Raw genomic sequence first — 21,410 nt, forward strand, 5'->3', positions numbered from 1 at the left:
TTGCCGCGTTTGCCACACAATCCATCATCTGCTGCATAAACTGCAGATTTTCGCAAAAACGAAAATTGTGTCTAGCCCAAACAGTTCAAAAGTTATTACAAAGGCAGGGACACTGGTTGCCGGGCAGTGGAAGGTCATTTGCAAAGCTGGACTGGTCACCTTTGTTGCTTATTCCTATATTTAGGTACTAAACTGGTACTAATTAAGTGCAACCAATGCCCAGACAGTGTTTTTAAAGTGTTTGGTATTTTATGGCTTATACTTAATAAATATACCTTTTTGTCCTTTTTTTTATTATCCTTTGCTGGATGCGACTTCATGATTTTCTTAAGCACACAATGCTAGTTATCTTGATTTAGACCACGTCCCTACTCGGATAGGCCACACCCCTTTAAGAAATTTGCTACGCCCCTTTTAGAGCACCCCCAGTTTTCTTTTCCCACTTAAAGCCCTGAGTGCGAGTAACACCAACTCCTTGTGGTCATCTCCATGCCCAGCTTTTGGCATCGATAAATTAAACTGCTCATTAGAGGAGGGGGTTGCAAACCTATTCACTTTGCCTGCCGGCCAAAATAAGGTAATCCGAGAGGCATAAAGAGAGACCCCAATCTGCAGTGCTCAAAAGCTCTGGTGCAAAACCCTCTACCGAGGGTTGGGGGGGGGGGGGGGCAGTACAAGAAAGGATCTAAGGTGCTCCCTTTCAAGAACCAGCTGTTCTCGTGCACAGATGCTGCTTCGCGGTGCCAGAAGTAAAAGTATTCAACAGCGAAGTGCAACTGCTCCCCCTAGTGGAGATTTGCGGCGTGAGGCGATGGAATAATAAGGACAAGGCAGACTGTAGCGTTGGAAGAGACTAAAAGCCAATAGCATTTGGATTGTGTACTTTTGGAAACTGTTCTTTGAATAAGTATCTTCAGAATGAGAGGAAGAGGAGACAGTTGTACAAGCCTTGCTTTCCAAACCCCGACATATGCCTAAAAGTAGAAGAGGGTGGCTTCAGGTTATGTGCACCGACAAACTTCCCTGGTATTCTGGAGAAAGGAGGCTTGGAAACAGGCTCACCTTCACCAGTGGTCACAGACCTAGGGACTTCTTTAGGGAGATTTGGCCTGAAGGGTTGATGTTGAACAGGATGGTCTGAACCGTTTGGGTGGGCTCCGAACGTCTTTTGAAGACACAGGGTTCTTTTCCATCGCTTTTTTCCTGGTTCTGCCTGCACCACAAGGAATTCCCAGGCAACCGAGAGTGGGGCTAGCAAGACGACAGCTAATGGCAAAGGCATTTAGCTCAAGTACTCCGCAAACTGAAATTTAAAATTTGCCAACTTATCACCAAAAAGTTTAACACGTGAAACATTTTATTACGCGACCATTAAAATGTAAAGGTCTGACCAAAAGCAGTTTAGCTGCACTGGCAGCTGTGCGACCCGACTGAGTGGCAACAAGCTTCGCCCTGGAATACACACCCCTTAGGCCACGGCTGGTTGCGCCTTTGGGCCTGCAATATGTGCAGCCAGAGAAGAGTATCTCCTGGTCTGGAACTGGGCTAAAACTTAGAATATACATTCCTTTTACCAAATAACTTTTGAACCTCACTCCACTCTAAAAGTGCGTGGGCAGATTACTGTATTGCACTGGCCAGAATTTTTACTTTAGAACATAGTGAACTGTTGCCCCAGTCATTCTCCAGTAATTTTCAGAACCAGGTGAAGTACCTTCCATCCAGGACCAGTCCCATGTATTCCTGTGGACTTAGACAATGGGTAGGATCAGCCAGGAGACATTTCCTACCGGGAAGACGACACTGGAATTGTACCCCACCAGGGCAGCGGCCAACCATAGCCCACCAGGGAGGTTCTCCTGCTGTTCCATGGGGAGAGATGGTGCCTCATGCTGAGCCTAAAGACAAAGCCTGGCTGTCCAAATCCAGGCCACACACTAGTAGAGGTGCCAAATATGAACCACGGGCAGGAGTCTGCAGTCAGATGCCATGTTGCACTGCACATCTTCTCCTCTTCTCCCAAGGGTCCATAATATGTTTGGACCATAGAAAAAAATGCAGCTTCTGGTGAGCCTGCACTGTCTCAACACCCCACCCCATGGTTGGTGGGGGGGGGGTCATTAAGGTGTGGCATATTCTGCTTATCTTAGGTACTGGAGCTCCTTCCTTCTCGGCCTGCAGGGCTGGATCACCCAGATCCTAGAATAGCTCAACTCACCCAGAGTCACTACGGGTTAAATATCTGGTAGGACACTTTGCCTGAACATCTGTATAGCCCAACAATTGGAGTTAACAATATGGTCATGGGCACACCAGGTCTCGTCGCTGCAGAATACAGTTGCCGCATTACTAATATCGCCTGCCACCTTCCGTCATCGATATACAGTGTCCGTAATGATAGACAGACATTGGAAGCATACACTATATGAAAAGGATTATGTTACTTACCCTGTAGCCATCTGTTCTTGGCATATAGTGCTGCAGATTCACATGCAGTGCATTAGTCCCCCACCTAGTGTTGGGTTTGGATGATTACAAGTTGCTTTTTATTCCAAGAAGTTTTCTTTGAGTCAAGAGGCTGTGTTTTGATAATACTGCACAAGGTCATCAACTCCATTGCCTGATTGTTTTTCAGCAGATGGGTCAGAATGGAATTGTACTATGAATCAGTAATGTGATATCTATGCAAGTAATGTCATGTGAAATATGTAAACTGCAACCTACACAGGACTTTTTGGGGCGGAGGGAGGCAAATGTAACACTACAGCACTATATGCCAAGAAAAGATACCTACAGGGTAAGTAACAATCCATTCGAGGTATGTGTGCTGTAGATAAACGCACAAGTTACTTACTTGTGTAGCGATATATCTGTAAGAGACATTAGTTAGTGACAGATTCCTTACCTTAGAATATCCCCAGGCATCAGACTGGATCAAGAAAGTTTTTCGTCAACAGTACCCCTGCGTGTCGGTAGGCGTCGTCGTACGGCTCCGCGTACGTCGCTGGCGCCGTAGTCGCCAAGATGACGTCGCTTGAGCTATTTAGACGCGCCCACGTCAGTTCTGTACACGACTTTCCGCGCCAGGAACACAGAGCCATGCAAGATACTGACCATAGGTGCACTGAAACTAGGGCCCTGAAAGGGATGACTTTAACCCTAGAAATCAGTTCGCAGAACGCGGAGGATAGGTGGGGTGGTAAGGAATCCATCACTAACTAATGTCTCTTACAGATACATCGTTACACAAGTAAGTAACTTGTGCATCTGAAAGAGACGCGTTAGTGATAGATTCCTTACCTTAGAATAGATACCCCAGCAATACCAACCCCGGTAGTGGGTCTTCGAACCAAGATAACACCAGAAAGTCACGGAGAACAGAACAGCCAAAGAAGCCGTCTCTCCGGACTGGACTGTCAAGGTAATAATGCTCAGTAAAAGGTGTGCAACGAGGTCCACGTGGCTGCCTGACAGATGTCTTGCAGGGGGACACCACGTCCCAATGCAGTAGTAGCTGCTGTCGCCCTGGTAGAATGAGCACGCAACCCCACTGGAGGTTCCTTTTAAGCCAGAGAATAACAGGCTTTGATACACAAGACGACCCAGCAGGAGATGGTCCTCTAGTGTACAGCCCGGCCTTTCTTGGCGCCCACGTGGCCAACAAAGATCTGGTCATCCACCCAGAACTGTTTAGTGCGATTCAAATAAAATGAAAGCGCACGTTTTGGGTCCAGACGGTGGAGCCTCTCTTCCTCTCTGGAAGGGTGCGGAAGCAGAAAGTAAGTGGGCAAGGTGATAGTTTGCCCTATATGGAAGGCAGTGACAACCTTTGACAAGTAGGAAGGACGAGTACGAAGCACAACCTTGTCCGGATGAACAGACAGAAAAGGAGGCTTAGCGGAGGGGGATGGCAACTAGGAAAGCAGTCTTCAAAGTTAATAAACGAAGAGGACCGTTGTGAAGCGGCTCAAAAGGAGCGCACATCAAAAAGGTAAATACCAGATTTAAGTTCAACTGCGGCATTACAAACAGAATAGGAGGGAAAAGGTGAGTAATGCCTTTGAGAAATCTAATAACGGGGAACTTGAAAAGAGAGGGCTGATCAGGAAACCTGAGAAAGGCAGAGATTGCAGAAAGGTAGCACTCGATAGTGCCCACAGCAGAGCCCTTCTGGGCCAAAGAAAGAAGGAAGAAAAGGACCGCTGGAAGAGGGACAGAAAGGGGATCCACAGCCTTTGCTGTGCACCATGCCACAAATTTGTTCCACCTGCAGGTGTATACCGATTTAGTGGATGGGCGCCTGGCTGCCAGAATGACATCACAGACTTCAGGGGGCAAGTCAAAGGGAATCAACTGTCGCCGCTCAATCTCCACGCATGTAGGTGGAGGCTGAACAGGTTCGGGTGGAGGACCGTCCCCTGCTGCTGCGACAGAAGTTACTCTCGAAGAGGCAGTCGGATCGGGGGATCCATGCTCATACTGAGTAGCTCGGGATACCAAACTCTTCGAGCCCAGTCCGGGGCCACAAGAATGACTCTGGCCCGGTCGCGCCTGATCTTCTTCAGCACTCTTGGTAGAAGTGTTATAGGCGGTAAAGCGTACAACAAACCGCAACTCCACTCGCGACAAAAAGCATGGCCGAGCGAGTGCAGCCTTGGAAATTCCAATGCGCAATAGTGATGACATTGCGCGTTCTCTTCGGTGGCGAATAGATCTAACCAAGGCTCTCCCCACTGTTGAAAGAGACCTTGCGCCACTTTCGAGTGAAGACGCCATTCATGATCCATCATGCACCTGTTGCTGAGTTCGTCCGCCCTGGCGTTAAAAGAACCTGCCAGGTGTTGATCCGTCAAGGAAATGCCTTGACGTTCCAGCCATGTCCAGAGGTGCAGAGCCTCTTGACACAGGGTCCACGACCCCACCCCGCCCCGTTTGTTGCAGTACCACATGGCAGTGGTGTTGTCTGTGAACACCTGCACCACCTTCCCCTTGACAGAGGGAAGGAATGCTTTCAGTGCAAGAAGAATCAGCCGAAGCACCAGAAGGTTGATATGGAGCCGGGACTCCACCGGAGACCAGAGGCCTCTGATCTCCGCCTCTCCCATGTGGCCACCCCATCCCTGGAGGGACGCATTGGTCTCCACTGTGTGCTTCGGTTGGAGAAGGGAGAGCGATCTGCCGCTGAACCAATGCGGATTCGTGAGCCACCACTGCAATTGTCGTGCAGTGCCCTCTGAGATCTGGACGTAGTCGGACAGGTTCCCCTGCTGCAGTGCCCACTGGAACTTCAGGACCCACTGCAGAGCCCGCAAGTGTCATTTGGCATGGTTGGGGAGTAGGATGCAGGAGGCCATGAGGCCCAGCAGCTTCAAGGTCGTCCTAACCGAAACCCGGGACAAGGGCTGTAAGATCGGAATCAAAGCCCGAATGTCCCAGACTCGTTCGGGAGGATAGACCCGAAACTGCGCAGAGTCCAGAACGACTCCGATGAAGAGGAGTTCCGGAGAGGGGATCAGGTGCAACGTTGGCACATTGATGGAGAACCCCAGCAAATGCAGGGTGGTCGGCCATAGTCTGGAGGTGGGAGATGACTGTTTGGGGCGAGCCCGCCTTCAACAACCAGTCGTCGAGATAGGGGGAAGACTGATACCCCTGATCTGCACAGATGAGCTACGAACCACCGCCATCACTTTGGTGAACACTGAGGGGTGCTTGTAAGGCCAATGGGGAGCACGTTTAACTGAAAATTCTCCTGCCCTACCATGAATCGCAGGTAACGCCGGTGGGCCGGCAGGACGGGGATATGAAAATAAGCGACCTGCAGATCTAACGCTACCAACCAGTCTTGCGGGTCGAGAGCAGACAAGACCTGAGCAAGTGTGAGCATCTTGATCTTCTCCTTCCGGAGGAAGCGTTTGACGTTCCGAAGGTCCAAGATAGGACGCAGGCCTTTGTCCTTCTTTGGAACCAAGAAATAGTGGGAGTAACAACCACGACCTACTTCTGGCATCGGAACACGCTCTATGGCCCCCTTGGCCAAGAGGGCCGTAACTTCCTGCTGGAGAAGTGCCAAGTGATCCCCCGACATGCAGTGGTACTGAGATAGCATGGCTGGAGGGATGGTCTCGAAGGGGAGGGAGTAGCCCCTTGGGACAAGCTGCAGAACCCACCTGTCCGATGTGATGGTGGAGGTGATGGCGAATCCTGCCAACCACTGGCATCTGGTGGGCCTGAAACACTGGACAAGGAAGGTTTGGAGGCAGGGGCAGCGGGGGGGTGTGCTGACCTGCACCCTGGCCCCGTGACCCGCCTCTACAGGTCCCACGTCTAAGGCAGCGCAAAGACTGTTGCTGCGCAGACCTGTGGCTTTGAAAACGAACGTGCTTGGGTGCCCCTACCTTGGCCATGAAAGGAGCGAAAAGCAGAAGTGCATGTAACCGAAAGGCCTAAGGACTTGGCCGTAGCCTGCGAGTCCTTATAACGTTCCAACGTGCAATCTGACTGATCACCAAACAGGCGAGTACCATCAAAGGGCATGTCCATCAACGTGTTCTGGACATCCCCAGAAAAGCCAGTCATCCTCAGCCAGGCGTGACAGCATAGCGCCACAGTCGTTGAAATCACTCTGCTCAGTGAGTCAGCAGTGTCAAGATCACAACGGATAGCGAACTTGGCTGCGTCTCTCCCCTCAGCAGTAGCTTGACAGAGTATTGTCCGAGCCTCCACCGGACACTGAGGCAGCACTTGCGCAACCGTATCCCACACAGAACAGGATAAACGGCCCAAGAGACATGCAGTGTTCACAGACCGCAGGCCTGAACTGGCGGAAGTAAAAAATTTCTTCCCAAACTGCTCCAGTTTCTTGGATTCCCTGTCTGGAGGTGCGGAAGGGAACACGCTCGGGATGCAGAGGCTTGGACAACCAAGCTCTCGGGGGTGGGGTGTTGGGAGAGGAAAACGGGTTCGCCCGAGGCCGGGTGATGGCGTCGTGCCACGTTCTTGTCCACAGGAGCCCCTGTGTTGGGCCTGGACCAGGTGCTCAAAAGAACGTCTGAGGGTGCATCCTTAAAGGGCAGCAGCGGCTCCCTAGAAACAGAAGCAGGCCGAAGCACCTCTGTCAGGAGGTTAGTCCAGACGGCCATAGTAGGGAGCTCGAGGTGGAGAGCCTCAGCTGCCCTACACAACATCATAGAATATGAACCACCCTCCTCCGTAGCCACAGTGCGCCAGGTTCTGGAGCATAATCCTGGTCACCTGCATCCCAGTCCGGGTCTAACTCGCATTGAGCCCTCCAAAAAAGTCCCAGAAACTCAGTCAAAAAAATGACTGGGGGTACCGCTCTCCCTGGATCTGCGCTTGCTGGTGTGGAAAAAGAAAGCACTGACATCAGCGCTCTTGGGCGCCTCAAAGTAGCTCCAGCGACGTCATCGCACAACTACAACACCAGTGACGTACGCAGAGCCGTACGACAACGCCTACCGACGAGCAGGGTTACTGCTGACGAAAAAAATTCTGGATACAGTCTGAAGTCTGGGGATATTCTAAGGTAAGGAATCTATCACTAACATGTCACCAACACATTGTTTGTAGATGTGTGTGGAGTAGACCATATTGCTACTTTGAAAATATCAGCAATTGGAATATTACCTAAAAAGGCCATAGAAGTTCCTATATTGCAAGCAAAGTGAGCTTTAGGAGGAACAGACGCCTTTTAACTTTAGCATAACAGGTTTGGATACATTTCACTATCCATCTATAAATCCCAGATTTGGAATTTGCATTTCCCATATGAGGTGTGAAAGCAATAAATAATTTTCAGTCTTACTGAATTTTGTAGTCATGTCAATAGAATACATTTAAGCTTTAACATCTAAAGTATGTAACGCTCTTTTTGCAACTGAATCAGTTAGCGAAAAGAAGAGACTAATTCTATAGGTTGATTAATATGAAATTTGGACAACTTTTGGGGAAAATGTTGGGTTTGTCCTAAGCACTACCTTGAATGGCTCTTCTAAGGTTAATGCCTGAATTTCACTGACTCTTAAGAGACACATTAGCTATTAAAAAGGCAACCTTCTAAGAAAAGTATTGCAATTGGCAAGAGTGCAATAGCTCAAATGGAGGCCCCATAAGTCAAGTTAGTAAAATGTTTCATGCTGGAGCAAGCTTTGTAATTATGAATTGTTTAAGTCCTTCCATAAAAGCCTTAATGACAGGGATTTTAAGTTGTGACAAGTGCTGTCTATTTAGCAAATATGCTGCAATAGCCGCCACGTGTAATCGTATTGAAGTACAAGTTAACCCTGTGGTCTGCAAATGCAATTAAGTATGTATTGTCTGTACTTGTGCATTTAGGGGTTTACCTTTTGGTTGCTGGCAGCATATAACACATCTTTTCCATTTTGCTCCATAATATTGTCTAGTGGTAAGTTTGCAAGCTTCTTTAAGAATATCTATACATTGTGGTGATAAATGTAATTACCAAATTCTAAGACGTCAGGAGCCATATCACAAGATTGATCTCCTTGGGGTTGGGGTGTCTTAGTGTACTTCTGTTCTGTGCGAGAAGGTCTGGGTTGAGATGAAGCGTCTCGTGTGGGACTACTGAGAGCACCAATAGTATCGAGAACCATGGTTGGGAAGCCCATGTTGGTGCTATGAGCATCATTTCAAGGGATGTTTGCCTGAGCTTTCTGACCACTGATGGAAGTAGTGGGAGAGGAGGAAAAGCATGTGCAAATATCTCCCGACTAGTTGATCCACATAGCATTGCCCTTGCATTGGTGGTGTAGGTAACGGCTTGCAAAATTTGGGCAGTATGCATTTTTTGTGGTTGAAAACAGATCGATTTGTTGAAACCTCCATCTTTGAAAGTATGGTAGTAGGGCGGCGGGGTGGGGGGGTGAGTAGTTCCCATTCGTGGAACTGTTGCTGTGTCCTACTTAAAAGGTGTGCAACTTGATTGCTTGTTCCTGGAACATGGTCTGCTAGGAGATGAGTGTTGTGATGCATCACTAAACTCAATATTTTTTGTGCTAAACTAGACAACTGGAGAGAGTGCGAACCCCCTCTGTTTTTCTATGTAATACATAGTTGTCATATTGTCTGTTCGAATCAGGACAACTTTGTGTTGCGAGGTAGGAATGCTTTCTTTGCTAGGTGAACAGCATGCCGCTCCAGGTAATTGATATGGAAACCCTTGTGTTTGAAGTCCCATGTTCCCTGAATTGTAAGGTTTTGGAGAGGAGCTCCCCAACCCATTAGGGAAGCATCCATCTGCTGTCAGAATTATTTGGGGGAACTGGGTCTTGAAATTGCAGCCCTTTGGATACATTTTGTGGATTCTACCACTGCAGAGAGTGATGTGTGCAGCGGTCTACCAACACTAGATCCTGAAGGGGTCTTGCGTGTAGTCAGTCATGTGGAACTATTGAAATACAAGATGCCATAATGCCCAAGTCTCAGGAATATTTGGACTGAGATTGGAGTTCCAGTTTTGAATTGTTGGTTACAATGTTGTTTACTCGGTCTACATCTGGCTATGCCAACGGCAACGGTTTGTTGAGCAGGGCTCCTAGATAGGTTTGTGTTGTAGATGCGACTTTTGTCTGTTGATGGTAAACCCCAAATGATGCAGTAGGTTTGTTGAGTATGCGATTTGCTTTTATCAGTCAATTGTCTAGATAGGGAAATAAATGGACTTTTGTCTGCGTAGATGTGCTGCCACTACTGCTAGACATTTTGTGACTACCCTTGGAGTGGTGGCAATTCCAAAGACAAGACCTTTGAATTGATAATGGTTTCCTTGCAATAGAAACCTTTAATATTTTGTGTGTGCTGGCTGGATGGGTATATGGAAGTGAGCATCCTTTTTGCAATAACGGAATGAGTTTCTGAAGGGTGACCATACAGAAGTGGATGTAATGATTGAGTGGTCTGAGGTAGAGAATGGGTCGTAAAGTTACTCATTCTCAAAAAAGACGGAAGTATAGTGAATATACCCCTGTTCCTCGATACTGTTTTTGGACGGTTTCTATTGCTCCTTTTATTATTAGAGCTGATGTTTCCTCTTGTAGGAGATTTTGATGTTCCATTGATAATTTGTTTCTGCGAGGTGGAATATTTGGAGGCGTTGTAATGAGCTCCAGACAGTAACCATGTTGGATAATATCCAACACCCACTGATCTGTTGTGATTGATCTCTATGTGGACAGAAAGTTTTGAAGACGACCCCCGACAGGGACAATGGTATTTGTGTTGGAATTTTGGGTATTATTCCTGAACCTCTTCCTTTAAAAATGGTTACCTCTGTATGCGCCCTATAAAAAGTATTGGCATTAGAGGTTTGTCCTTGATTTTTATAGGTAGACCCTGTGTTGTCTGAGGAGGCAGATCTTGCACATTGTTTATAGTTGGGCCTATGAAATGAACCATGATATGTAGGGGTTTGTAAAGCCCCCATTGATTCTGCGACCTCTGTGCCTTTTTTCATTTTCTCAAGGCCTGTGTCCACTTGAGGGCAGAAAAGATGTTCCTTATCAAATGGTAGATTAGGAACGGTGAGCCGCCTTCCTTCTCCATGGTCCCACGGTTGATGCATTGTTCATAGCGCCGGGATGCCCCAGGGTAGCTGCGCGCTATATAAGTTTTAATAATAATAATAATAATAATAATAATAACTGCCTATTGCACTTCAGGTTTCAACCCAGAGACACGCAGTCAAGTATGTCTATGTAATAGCAGATTAGTATTTATACCTCTAGCCGCGGGGTCTGCGGCATCGAACGCACAATAAATTATTTCTAATGACCTTTCCCTCATTGACTGTTTCCTGTGCTCTTCCAGGCAATTTGAGGACTCCTTCAATTTTGTCCCAGTGACTACTATTATAGCGAGCTAATAGATTCTGGCTGTTGGCTGTACGCCAATGATTGGCTGATTGGGCAGCAACACATTTCCCAGAGGCATCAATCAACTTGTACTCTTTCTCCGGTGGAGGTGCATCTCCTGTCTGAAACAGATGACAGAGGGGTTATGGGCCCCGATTTGTTGGAGGGGCAGGAGGAGCCTGCTGAAGGCCGAACTTTGAGTTGAGGCCGAAGGCAGGGCTTCAGAGTCAATTTGTCGGTAAGCACCATGGCCTTTTCACAGTGGCGAACCGGAAGCAGTCTTTTCCAACAGTGACAATGTTTTGAGCTTTGGATCAGAGCTAAGTGTACTCACTGTCCGATGTGTTTGTGCCGGTTGGAGGGTGATGAAATCGTGTCCTTAAATCAGACTCTGGCTAATGTTCCAACAGGAATCCCTCTTGTGCAGCCGATGCTTCCTCCTCGTCCTCTTGTTGTCGACCAAAAATATCCGGTACATGGTTCGCTTTTTTCCGCTGCATTTCTTGGCATCAGGCGTGTCGATCTCCAAGAGTTTTCATCTATCAAAATTACTTAAAAGCTTCACAGTTTTCCTCTCGATGTTCAGACGAGAGGCATAAATCACAGACGGAATGTTAGTCGGTATGGGGATATTTAGAATGAGAATTTGGACAGAAACGGAACGGAGTGCATTCCATTAGCAGGTCATTCTCTGATAAAGTCGTTAAGTGACTGTAGGCCAAGGTGGAGAGTCGAAAACCCGCCAAGCAGAAGGGTAATGGCTCGGAACGAAAAATGTAACTACACGATTGAGACTGAATCTGTACTAGCTAACTGAAGGGAGCCCAAAAGATTCTCGTACCGGAGCGTGAGAGATTACATCCGAACCAGGCAGCGGAAAAAAACAATCTGGCAATAGAGTCACTGACCATGCGCAGTATTACCAAGAGGAGTAGTTACACAGTCTTGTGACTCAAAGAAAACTTCTTGGAACAAAAAACAACTTGTAATCATCCGAACCCAACACTGGGCGACAGACTTCTGCAGAGTATGTGTATCTACCGCACGTCTCGAACATAAGGTTTAGGACATTCAAATGCTTTGCGCTCTTCATCATTTAACTGCCATACCTTTGATGGATCAAAGACCAATCCATTTTTAAATACACCAACCTGACAATAATGTGTCTGGGTCTCAAACCTCCCACAGTCTGCTGCTTTAAATCAGGACTACTCTGTTTGACTTCCCTGAAAGAATCACTGTTTAAAGCCTGTTCGAGGCAACGGATCACCAGTGCCAAACTGCAGCTCACTCCAGACACTGCCCAGTAACTCCTGTACTGGACCCAGAGAGAGAGAGAAAAGGCGTCAAGTTTACTACATGCATTCCCCGGCTTTCATAGTTTTCCATTAATTTCTTTGTTGTTAAAACACCCAATAAAATTAGCGTATTCTACAGCATCTGCTGCCTCTGGACATTTTTATGGAGGACCAGGATTAGCAGGTTCTATGATTCTCAGCCTGGTCATTCAGATATTCATTTTTAAGTTGAAACAATACTGTGTGTACACATAAAATTTTCATATGCTGTTCATCTGGGAAGAAAGAAAACGATCTACATCTTTCTTTAGAAAATGTTCCCTCTTTGAAGCACCAGAATTGAAGCGGCCTACTCTTTCAGAAAAAAAATAATTCTGCATGCTCCCAAAGAAGGTTATGTACTGAACTGGTCAGCTAATAAGCTTTTTACTCTACTGCAATTCCTCTATTCGCCACTGGGTGTCAGGCAAGCTGCACTGTACAAGATACACTATTATTATTTATTTATTTAAAATATTTATAAAGCGCGACTGTCACCTGGCAGGTATCCTGGCGCTGGTAGCTACTCCTGTGGTTTATTGACGGGGGTGAACTGGGCTGGCTGAATTTTTATAGGGGTGGAGGAAAGAGCCATGTTTTGATTCGTTTCCTGAATGGGAGGAGATGAGAGATTTTGCGAATGTCGACAGGTAGACTGTTCCATAGCTTGGCTGCAGCTACTCTGAACGATCTTCCTCCCATCCTGGCCTTCTTACATCTGGGCACTCTCGCAAGGCAGGCAGTTGTGGACCTGAGTGTTCTGGTGGGGGTGTACCAGGAGAACAGACGTTGAAGAGGTCTTGGTCCTACTCCATGTAGTGCCTTGAAGACCAGGCAGAGGGCCTTGAAGGCAATGCGTTGCCTCAAAGGCAGCCAATGCAGCTCGGCCAGTGCGGCGGTGGTCGAGGATCTCCTGGTCCATCCAAGAGCCAGTTTGGCTGCTGCCGACTGGACTCGTTGGAGTCTGTCCAGTAGTGTCGCAGGAGATTCAAGCAGCAGGGCGTTGCAGTAGTCAAGGCGACTGAGAATAGTACACCTGACTACTAGTGCTCTGGCGGAGGGTGGAAGTAGAGGCAAGACTTTGCGCAGTGAGCGCATAAGGCCAGAGCAAGTAGCGACTGTTCTTGAGACCTGCGTTTCCATGCTCAATTTATGGTTTAACATGACGCCCAGGTTGCGAACAGTGGTAACTGGTGGGGGGTTGTTGGAGTTTTCCGGGGGCCAGAACTCAGCGGGCAGAGGGCGGGGTATGCGACTCGCAGGGCAGAACATCACCTCGGTTTTCGAGGAGTTGAACTGAAGTGAGTTCCGGTGCAACCAGCTTGCCGTGTCTCGTAGACAGTCATGGAAGGCTTGCAAGGGGATGGATTCTTCGCCTTCCCAAGAGAGAAGGAGCTGGGTATCGTCCGCATAGTTTACTGTGGTCATGTTATACGATTTGATTAACGTGACCAGAGGTTTTAAGTAAACATTAAAAAGAATCGGACTGATAGAGGAACCCTGGGGAACACCGTGAGGGACCGGGGAGAAGACCGATTGGAAAGGGGGGAGGGAAACGGCCTGTTTTCTGTCACTAAGGTAGGAGTGAAACCAGATCAGGGCCGTGCCGTCGATCCCTGCCTCTCTCAACCGCTCGAGCAGGATCCTATGATTGACAGTATCGAATGCGGCAGACAGGTCAAGTAAAATCAGGGCCACGACTTGGCCCCTGTCTGCGCGCATTCGAAGCTCCTCCATGGCCGTGAGCACCGCGGTTTCAGTGCCATGGGCTGGGCGAAACCCAAATTGGAATTCGTCCAGAAAATGGTGCTGCTCGAGATGAGTTGAGAGGCATTTACTGACCCAGCGTTCGAGCACCTTCACCGGGAAAGGCAGGAGTGATATGGGGCGGAAATTGGACAGACAATCTGGGTTTAGCGTGGGTTTCTTTAGCAGCGGGGTTATAAGCGCTTGCTTCCAGGAGCGGGGAACGACGCCGCAGCTCAGGGATTGATTACAAATCATCCGGAGAGTGTGAAACAGTTTGTGCCCACAAGTTTTCCATATTTTCGGAGGCAGAGGGTCAAGGGGGGATCCGGAAGTGATGCCCTGTGCGACTATTTCAAATTCTGTTTGAGAAATAAGAGGGAAAGCCAGTAGTTTATTCGTGGGAGGACAGGCTGACCTCAGAGATTCAGGAATAGTGGGGTTGATTTCAGGGAGGGTGGGAAGAGTGGATGACGGGGACGTTGCCAGATTATTGATGATAGTCTCAATTTTGTCAGTAAAAAACTGAGCAAGGCTATCACAAAGGGGCTGAGAAGGGGGGATGGGGTTTTTGACGCAGTCAGGGTGTAGGATATTGTCCAGAATCTGAAATATACTTTTTGGACTGTTGGCCGCATTGGTAATAGAGCAGTAGTAGTTCGCTTTACTCTCTGCAATAGCGGACTTGTAGTCACGGAGTGCCTTCTTCCAGAGGGTTTTATTATTGTTGCAGTATCCGTGTCTCCACTTTCTCTCAGCTTGTTTGCAGGCTGACTTGAGGGTTTTCAAAGAGTCGTTGTACCAGGGAGCCGGAGCTCTACCTTTCGGTTTACAGAGTTTAAGAGGGGCAGCAGAGTCCGCAAGGGAGGTGATTCTCGAGCTAAAGGATCTATAGTTATCTTCCACCGAATTGGTAATGGCGAAACTGTCCTCCACCTCGAAGATTCTGGTGGAGGTGCTGAGTTTTTCTAACGCTTTCCAGTTTCGGTACGAGAATTGTGGGGGCGGGTGGGATTTGGGTTTGCTTGTTGTGGCATTATTGATGTAGAGTTTAATGAGCGAGTGGTCTGTCCAGCTCATAGGCAGGATGTCGCCTACTTGGGTTAGACCCGGGCTCGAGAAGATAAGATCGAGTCGGTTGCCTGCAGAGTGAGTGGGGTCCTTTATCAGTTGTTGAAGGCCCACACTATCACAGGACAGCCGAAGGTTGTCTAGACCTGTGTCTAGGCTGCCGTTTGGCCAAAGGTTAAAGTCTCCTAGAAGTACTAGTTTACTGTGAGAGGTTGCCATGTTGGTGATAGTCGTGAGGAGTGCTTGCTGTTGCGAGAGAGAAAAGGCCCCAGGTGGGCGGTAGCAAATGATTACCGTAAAGGTATCTCCTTGATGGCAGTTTATCGACAAACCAAAGAGCTCGATTCCGGGTGTCGGATCTATGTCTAAGGTGTTCGTTTGCCACGAGGCTTTGAAGATGACGCCAACTCGGCCACCGCGGCCTTTGGGTCTAGGAAGATGAAGAATATTGAAGTTTAGCGGACAAGCGGCTGCTAGGTCGGTCTCACAGTTTGCATGTCCAGGTCTCGGTTAGAAAAAGTACATCTAGATGGTGTGACTCGATAAGAAGATTAATTTCAGTGGCGTGCTTTGGTAAGGATCTTACGTTCAAGAGGCCTCCTACAATTAGGTCCTTGTGTGTGAAGTCAGTTAGTGGAGAGGCAGTCTCTTCGAAGGTGAGCTTACCTTCATGCGCATACCCTCGAAGGTCGATCAAAGCATCCCGAGTGTAGCCGGGGGATGATGGGGGATGATGGGCTGTACTGGACAGGGTTTGTGGCGCTAGGCGCGTCCTCGTCGCGGACGAGCGCAGACGAGCTTGCCTTAAGCATGCCTAGGAGGGGGTGTGGCCAACAAGAGGTGGGCGTGGCTGTCGTCTCCATTCGGCGGTCAATGGCGCCAAGAAACGAGTGGATTCTGAGTCCCAGCAGCTAATATTCAGCTGTTATGGGAGTCAGGAATTGTGCAAAGTCAGGCAAGTATTTTTAAAATCAATACAATACAACAAAGCAGGTTTTAAAAACGATACAACACCTCCCGGCTTTTCGCCTCAGGAGTAGCAGCAATGGAGCTACTGTTTGTTTTCAAGACAAGGCCAAGACAGCAGAGGCCGAAGCGTTGGTGGGGGTAATTGCTCCACTCTCAGAGAATCCTGCAATGGAGCATGTAGGGATAGGTCTCAGCCAGCCTCAATATTTACTTTATCATCCCACAGTCCTTGTGCTAAGAACGAGACACTGTTGTCAAAACTATGCAACCTTGGGGTTGCCACTCTCACCTCCTGTATAGTGTACACAGCTAAAGTTTTTTTTAATGGCGAGTTAACACACATTTCTGGTAGTATGCACAGCATGTGATCTACAGCTCACATGCCTCGAACATACATATTTCTGGTAGTAGGGCTAAATAACAAAATAACGGAAACTGAAACGAGCTAATACCACAAGTACTCACTCGTGGGCTTACTCTGTACACACTCTATGGAACTAGGTACTTACCTGTGGTAACAGATTAGCTTGACCCGCTTTGCACTCTTCCTCTTCCAGCATCCAGGGACTGGGTCCATAACTTCAATTCTAAAGGTATACCTGAGGCGTTGATGACCAGAGTCAATGCAACTCATTACGAAGTCTAGCGCTGGCTCACAAAGCTCGATTAGGTGACCACGGTCTCCGGTTTCTTTTTCCTGCGCTGGACTTTGGATGCTTCGCGGTGATACCATAGAAAGGCCCATCAATGCCGCAGATCGTGGATAAAAGGGGCCTCTGTGGTGCCTCCTCTCAATGAAACACAAAAAAGAAAAGTAACACCCTCGTGCACAGCGGCGGCTGCTGCCAATCTAACCTGAGGGAGGTGGTGAATCACTAACCTTTTGCTGCTGCGATATATGTGCTGCTCAAGCGCTGCGCTGCTCCCGGCACTCGACTCCCCAGGAACACAGGCTCTCGGGACTCCCCACACAATCCCAAACTGCTCCCAGTGCTGCTCTCATGCTATTGCTCCCAGCATGAGCGCAGTGCTGGGATTGGGCGGCCTCACGTTCTAGCAGTGACCTGAGCCTGTGCACTTAACACTGGGATATCTCCAAGGAATAGCCTGGAGATATGCAAGGGCACGTGTCAGTTTGGCAGGCCGTGGATGGCCAAACTGACAAAACGCACTTTCAGTGCCTACCACTCCTCCTCCCCCTACTGCCGACGCAACATGGCCCAGCTCCACCCTAGACTCCTGGATTGGAAGTCAAAAATAAAATGACAATAAAGGTTTTACTGTCGTATTGTTTCTCTGCCTGCTGCATTTCAGCAGTGGGGCAACGCTCCTCCGCCATAGTGGAGGAGCCACTCCTGCTCGTGGAGGATCGCCATCTTCCCAACAGGAGGACACACTACAGAGAAAGTACTGGTTTGAGTGAAAAACCGGCTTGTAACATGGAGGTCCAATTGGGTGGAAAGGTCATTGGGATCAGGGAAGGGCCTCACCAAGACTTGGGCTCTCCGAAGTGCAGGTAGTTGATGCTGTACAGATCCATGTCCTCCGTGTGCCAGGCGAAGGTCGTCTTCCACATGCCGAAGTATAAGTAGGGGGTGTTGACCCCCTCAATGATAATCTCACACTCGTGCTCCACCATGTCCAGCAGGGTGTTGAGGCTGCCAATATTCCACTGATCGATACCCTAAAATGAACAGAGCAACAGATGAGCCCAAACTAAAAAAGCAAATGACTGACATATTGAGAGGAAAAGAATCCACCACAAACACACAGAATGTAGTAACTGTCCACTGCCTCACGCTGGGGCGAGGACCACACAGCCCTTCCTTTAACGTCACGTTCCCATCGCACAAGTTGCACATGAACAGCACAAGCGATGAGCCCCTAGTTTAACATAATGGGGACTGCTCAACACTCACAAATGGAAGGGTTTCTAAGCACCGGACACAAGTTAAGGGCACAAAAGAGCCTATACACATCCATGGAGGCTGGGGATTAAAAATCACACAATATCAGCCATGGAGGCTGGGGCTATTCGACACCACAGGCTCACACTGCCACTGCGTCAGGCAGTCATTACTTTCATGTTGCCAATGATATACTCATGTTCGAGAGAGTATCCACTGACAAAGTTTGCTTAGTCATAAAAGAGACCCATCTTAGCAATTCTAAGGTTAAGATACAGCTTTGCTTTAAGTACATGTGTCATGCTTAGGAACAGCAGAGCAGCAACTCTACCAATCTGTAGCAGAGTGCCTGTGTCTCCTTTTCATGTAATCGATATCTTGATGGGAGAGATAAGGGCACTGGTGACTGAGGAGTGGGAGACACACAGCCCATCAGGGGGTGAGAAATCTGGTAAACCTGGTCAATCTTCCACTTCTACCCAAGAAACGCCTGTACAACTGCTGGTGGCCAGTGCTGAACGTAAAGCCTTAAAAATGTGGCTATTTGCGGAATAATCTCTCCTGTTTGATGCCGAGTCTTTCTGTTGTATTTTACACAGCGCCAGGACACCCTCGAGTAACAGCAGCGCTTTACAAATGTTAAAAAATAAAACAAATAAACCGTGCCTTGTCCTACGAGCCATTCCTCTATGAACAGATGGCTAGCCACTAAACCAGGCCTTAACCTCGGTCTCCCTAAATAGATCTGCATTTATTCCGTATTCCTACTCGCCTTCCTGTGACCTTACCTGCAAGGTCGTTATTCATGCCCATGGCCCCCACGCAGAACACCTTGCATGCAGGCCAGGGCGCTATGCGGACAACACAATCGCAGATGTGCAGAACTGCATTCACACATCTCCCGGAAACAAACCATAGTTGTGACCAGACTGGTTACTTACTTTGTCGTACAAAGAGCCACTAATATCAGCTCCATAAATAGGTGACACAAATGTCAGATTCTTCCAATATTTACGCTCGAGATCCTCAAAGTCTTGGTGGCGGGGAGTGCAGTATCTGAAAAACATGAAAAACAAGAACTCAGAGCACATGGTGGCATAACTTACTCAACACAGATGCACTGCTTATTCAGAATCTATATATTTGCCCTAAAATGGTACATAAAACCTTCTCTCCAAGAATGTTTAAAAGAAGAGTATCGCCTAGAGTGTAAAAAGGCATTCAGCAACCTTCAATAGCCTAATATTTGCAGCCATCTGGGTGGCAGAACTATGAAGATGTTCATGACGTACTGGAACAAGTCATTCTATCTCCATGTTATATTGGGAACTTTGTCAAGCTTACAAACCAATATAGATTAATGAGCAGGTCTGAAAAAGGTGCACACCATAATTATACCGGTATGCAACATAGCAGTATAAAAAGGTAATTTATTCAGACCAATCTCTTCACCTACAAAGCACATGGCTACCTCTGGAAAAGCTGGAGTCAGGATAAAGAAATAAAAAAATAAAAAGGCAGAAGCGAATTAAAGATAGAGGGAAAAAAATGGAGGAATTGAATTTGGACATGAGATGGGGGTAAACACAGTATGGAAGATAAACAAATGGCTACAGCCTCTCCTACTATGCCACAAGGGTTGAACAACCATCCTGGTATTCGTGCCTCCCGCAGGCCCTTCCCCCCCCTCACCACTTCTGTAAGCAGTGGAGGAGTCCACAAGGAACACACCCCACAGTGGAGCTCCCCGGAGAGCCGTACCAGCACCCCTGCAGCACCTTCTAGAATTACTTACTGTGGCTGGCAATATTTAAACTTCATCCCACATACCATTTAAAAAAAACAAAAGAAATCTACGCACTTCTCACTGTTGGCCAGGCGCCGGTACTCTCCCACGGTCATCTGTTTCTTCTGGATATTGTACTGGGTGAAGAGGCCGGACTGCCCCGTCACCACCTGCTGAATGGGGGCCGGAATGACCATATCGTCAATGTCGTCATACGTCTTCCTCGGCTTCCATTCTTTGGGAGGAATGACCTGGGGAGGGCCAGAGAGAAGGATCACTGACATAGCCACTCACACAACCATCCCCCACCCGAAGCACAGCAGGGGACAGCCAGCAAGGTCCACGAACAAACCTGGAAATCTGAAGACTGGATCTGTTCTACTCAACCTTTGGCTAGCTTTTGAAAAACTACTACATTCGTTTTCTATCATCTTACCGAGAAGACCGAGCAATCCAGGAACCCTCTCAGTACACGGTTATCAGTACGCACTGGAGCAAACCCCTAGTTAAGCTGGCAGCCCCACCGTGGCCTACAGAGTCAGACTTCTTGCCTTCTACAGACCTAGTAAAGCCAATGTAAGGTAAGCGAGTCACTAACTGGCCATCAGAACAGTGCTGTGGTTAAAACAAGACTATTCACCAAAGAGCATGGAACCTGTTCACACAAGCATTACAAATAAAGTAAGGTGGAGTCAGTTCAGAAAGCACTCCATATAGGTTTCATGCAGACTTTACCAGTGTGTGCCTAACTTACTGAACAATCAACCCCACCACTCTGCCAATCCTCCTCCAAAGCCGGGCTGCATGAACCTTTAGATGGCCGGAAAAAAATGACTCACTCAGGTGGGGTCCGGTGTAGTCTGCTATAAGGACACTTAGAAAAAGGTTCAATTTTTCAAGTTCCGCACATGTGCTACTCTACGTAAATATGAAAATACACCCGTGACATTACTGGAGTTGTTGTACTGGTACTAATTAGCGACATAACAATCCACACACTTTCCTTAGGTGGCCGCTGGTAGTCACTAACTAAAGTACACAAGAAGTGAGGGATGGAACGCTTGAATTAATGTCCGCCACTGGTAATTACTCGGGCCGCATCCCAGTCCATCGTTATGTTGCACACCATGCCTCAGCTTGGAGCAAGCTGTATGCAAATCAGTTTTGACCCTGCTTCAGGGAGGGGGGGAACAGTCCTGCCTGAACTGCCAAGCCAGGTCCTTCCTGAAGCAGGACACCAGCCACCCAGGAGCCGTTTCGCCCTTGTTATATATAGGCTCATCAGCCTGGTATAGCTTGGTTCCAGCTGTCTACAGGATTCACATCTGCACACACCCATTCCACTTAGAGCGACATACTAAAGTATACACAAGGTAGTCACTAACTGGCATTACACTTGCCTACTCGGAGAACTGCCAAGATTAGTGCGGTAGTAGGAGTGTAACTTGTACAAACTTCTGTTGAGACATATGAAGTAGTGGGCCCAGGCCTTGTAGGCCCTTGTTTACTACGGGAGAATTGGGAAGAGAGCCTGTGGCCCCAGAAAATGGTGGAGACTGTTTAATGTTTTCCATGTGGCCCCAGTCTCTATACAAAGGCAGTGCTCCAACCCCGGCCCTCTCACCTGTCCTGACCAGTTAACTACCACTGGCTAAGCCTGGGAATGCTGTGGGCAGAGAGGGGGCGATACATAGGGGACATTTAG

The 21,410-nt window shown here is 48.1% G+C and overlaps 1 protein-coding gene across 2 annotated transcripts in view; it reads right to left on the reverse strand.

The window, feature by feature from the left end:
• The window catches only part of KDM4B (lysine demethylase 4B), a 350,269-nt gene that overhangs the window by 279,251 nt on the left and 49,608 nt on the right, over nt 1–21,410 (reverse strand). For both annotated transcript variants that reach the window (XM_085637671.1, XM_085637670.1), the window contains exons 3-5: nt 19,781–19,956; nt 18,861–18,975; nt 17,503–17,696 (exon numbers count right to left, since the gene is read on the reverse strand). In XM_085637671.1, the coding sequence (XP_085493797.1) occupies nt 17,503–17,696; nt 18,861–18,975; nt 19,781–19,956 (485 nt within the window). The remainder of the gene's footprint in view (nt 1–17,502; nt 17,697–18,860; nt 18,976–19,780; nt 19,957–21,410) is intronic.

The sequence above is a fragment of the Triturus cristatus genome, chromosome 12, assembly GCF_964204655.1.
Source record: "Triturus cristatus chromosome 12, aTriCri1.1, whole genome shotgun sequence".
Taxonomy (NCBI): Eukaryota; Metazoa; Chordata; class Amphibia; order Caudata; family Salamandridae; genus Triturus; species Triturus cristatus.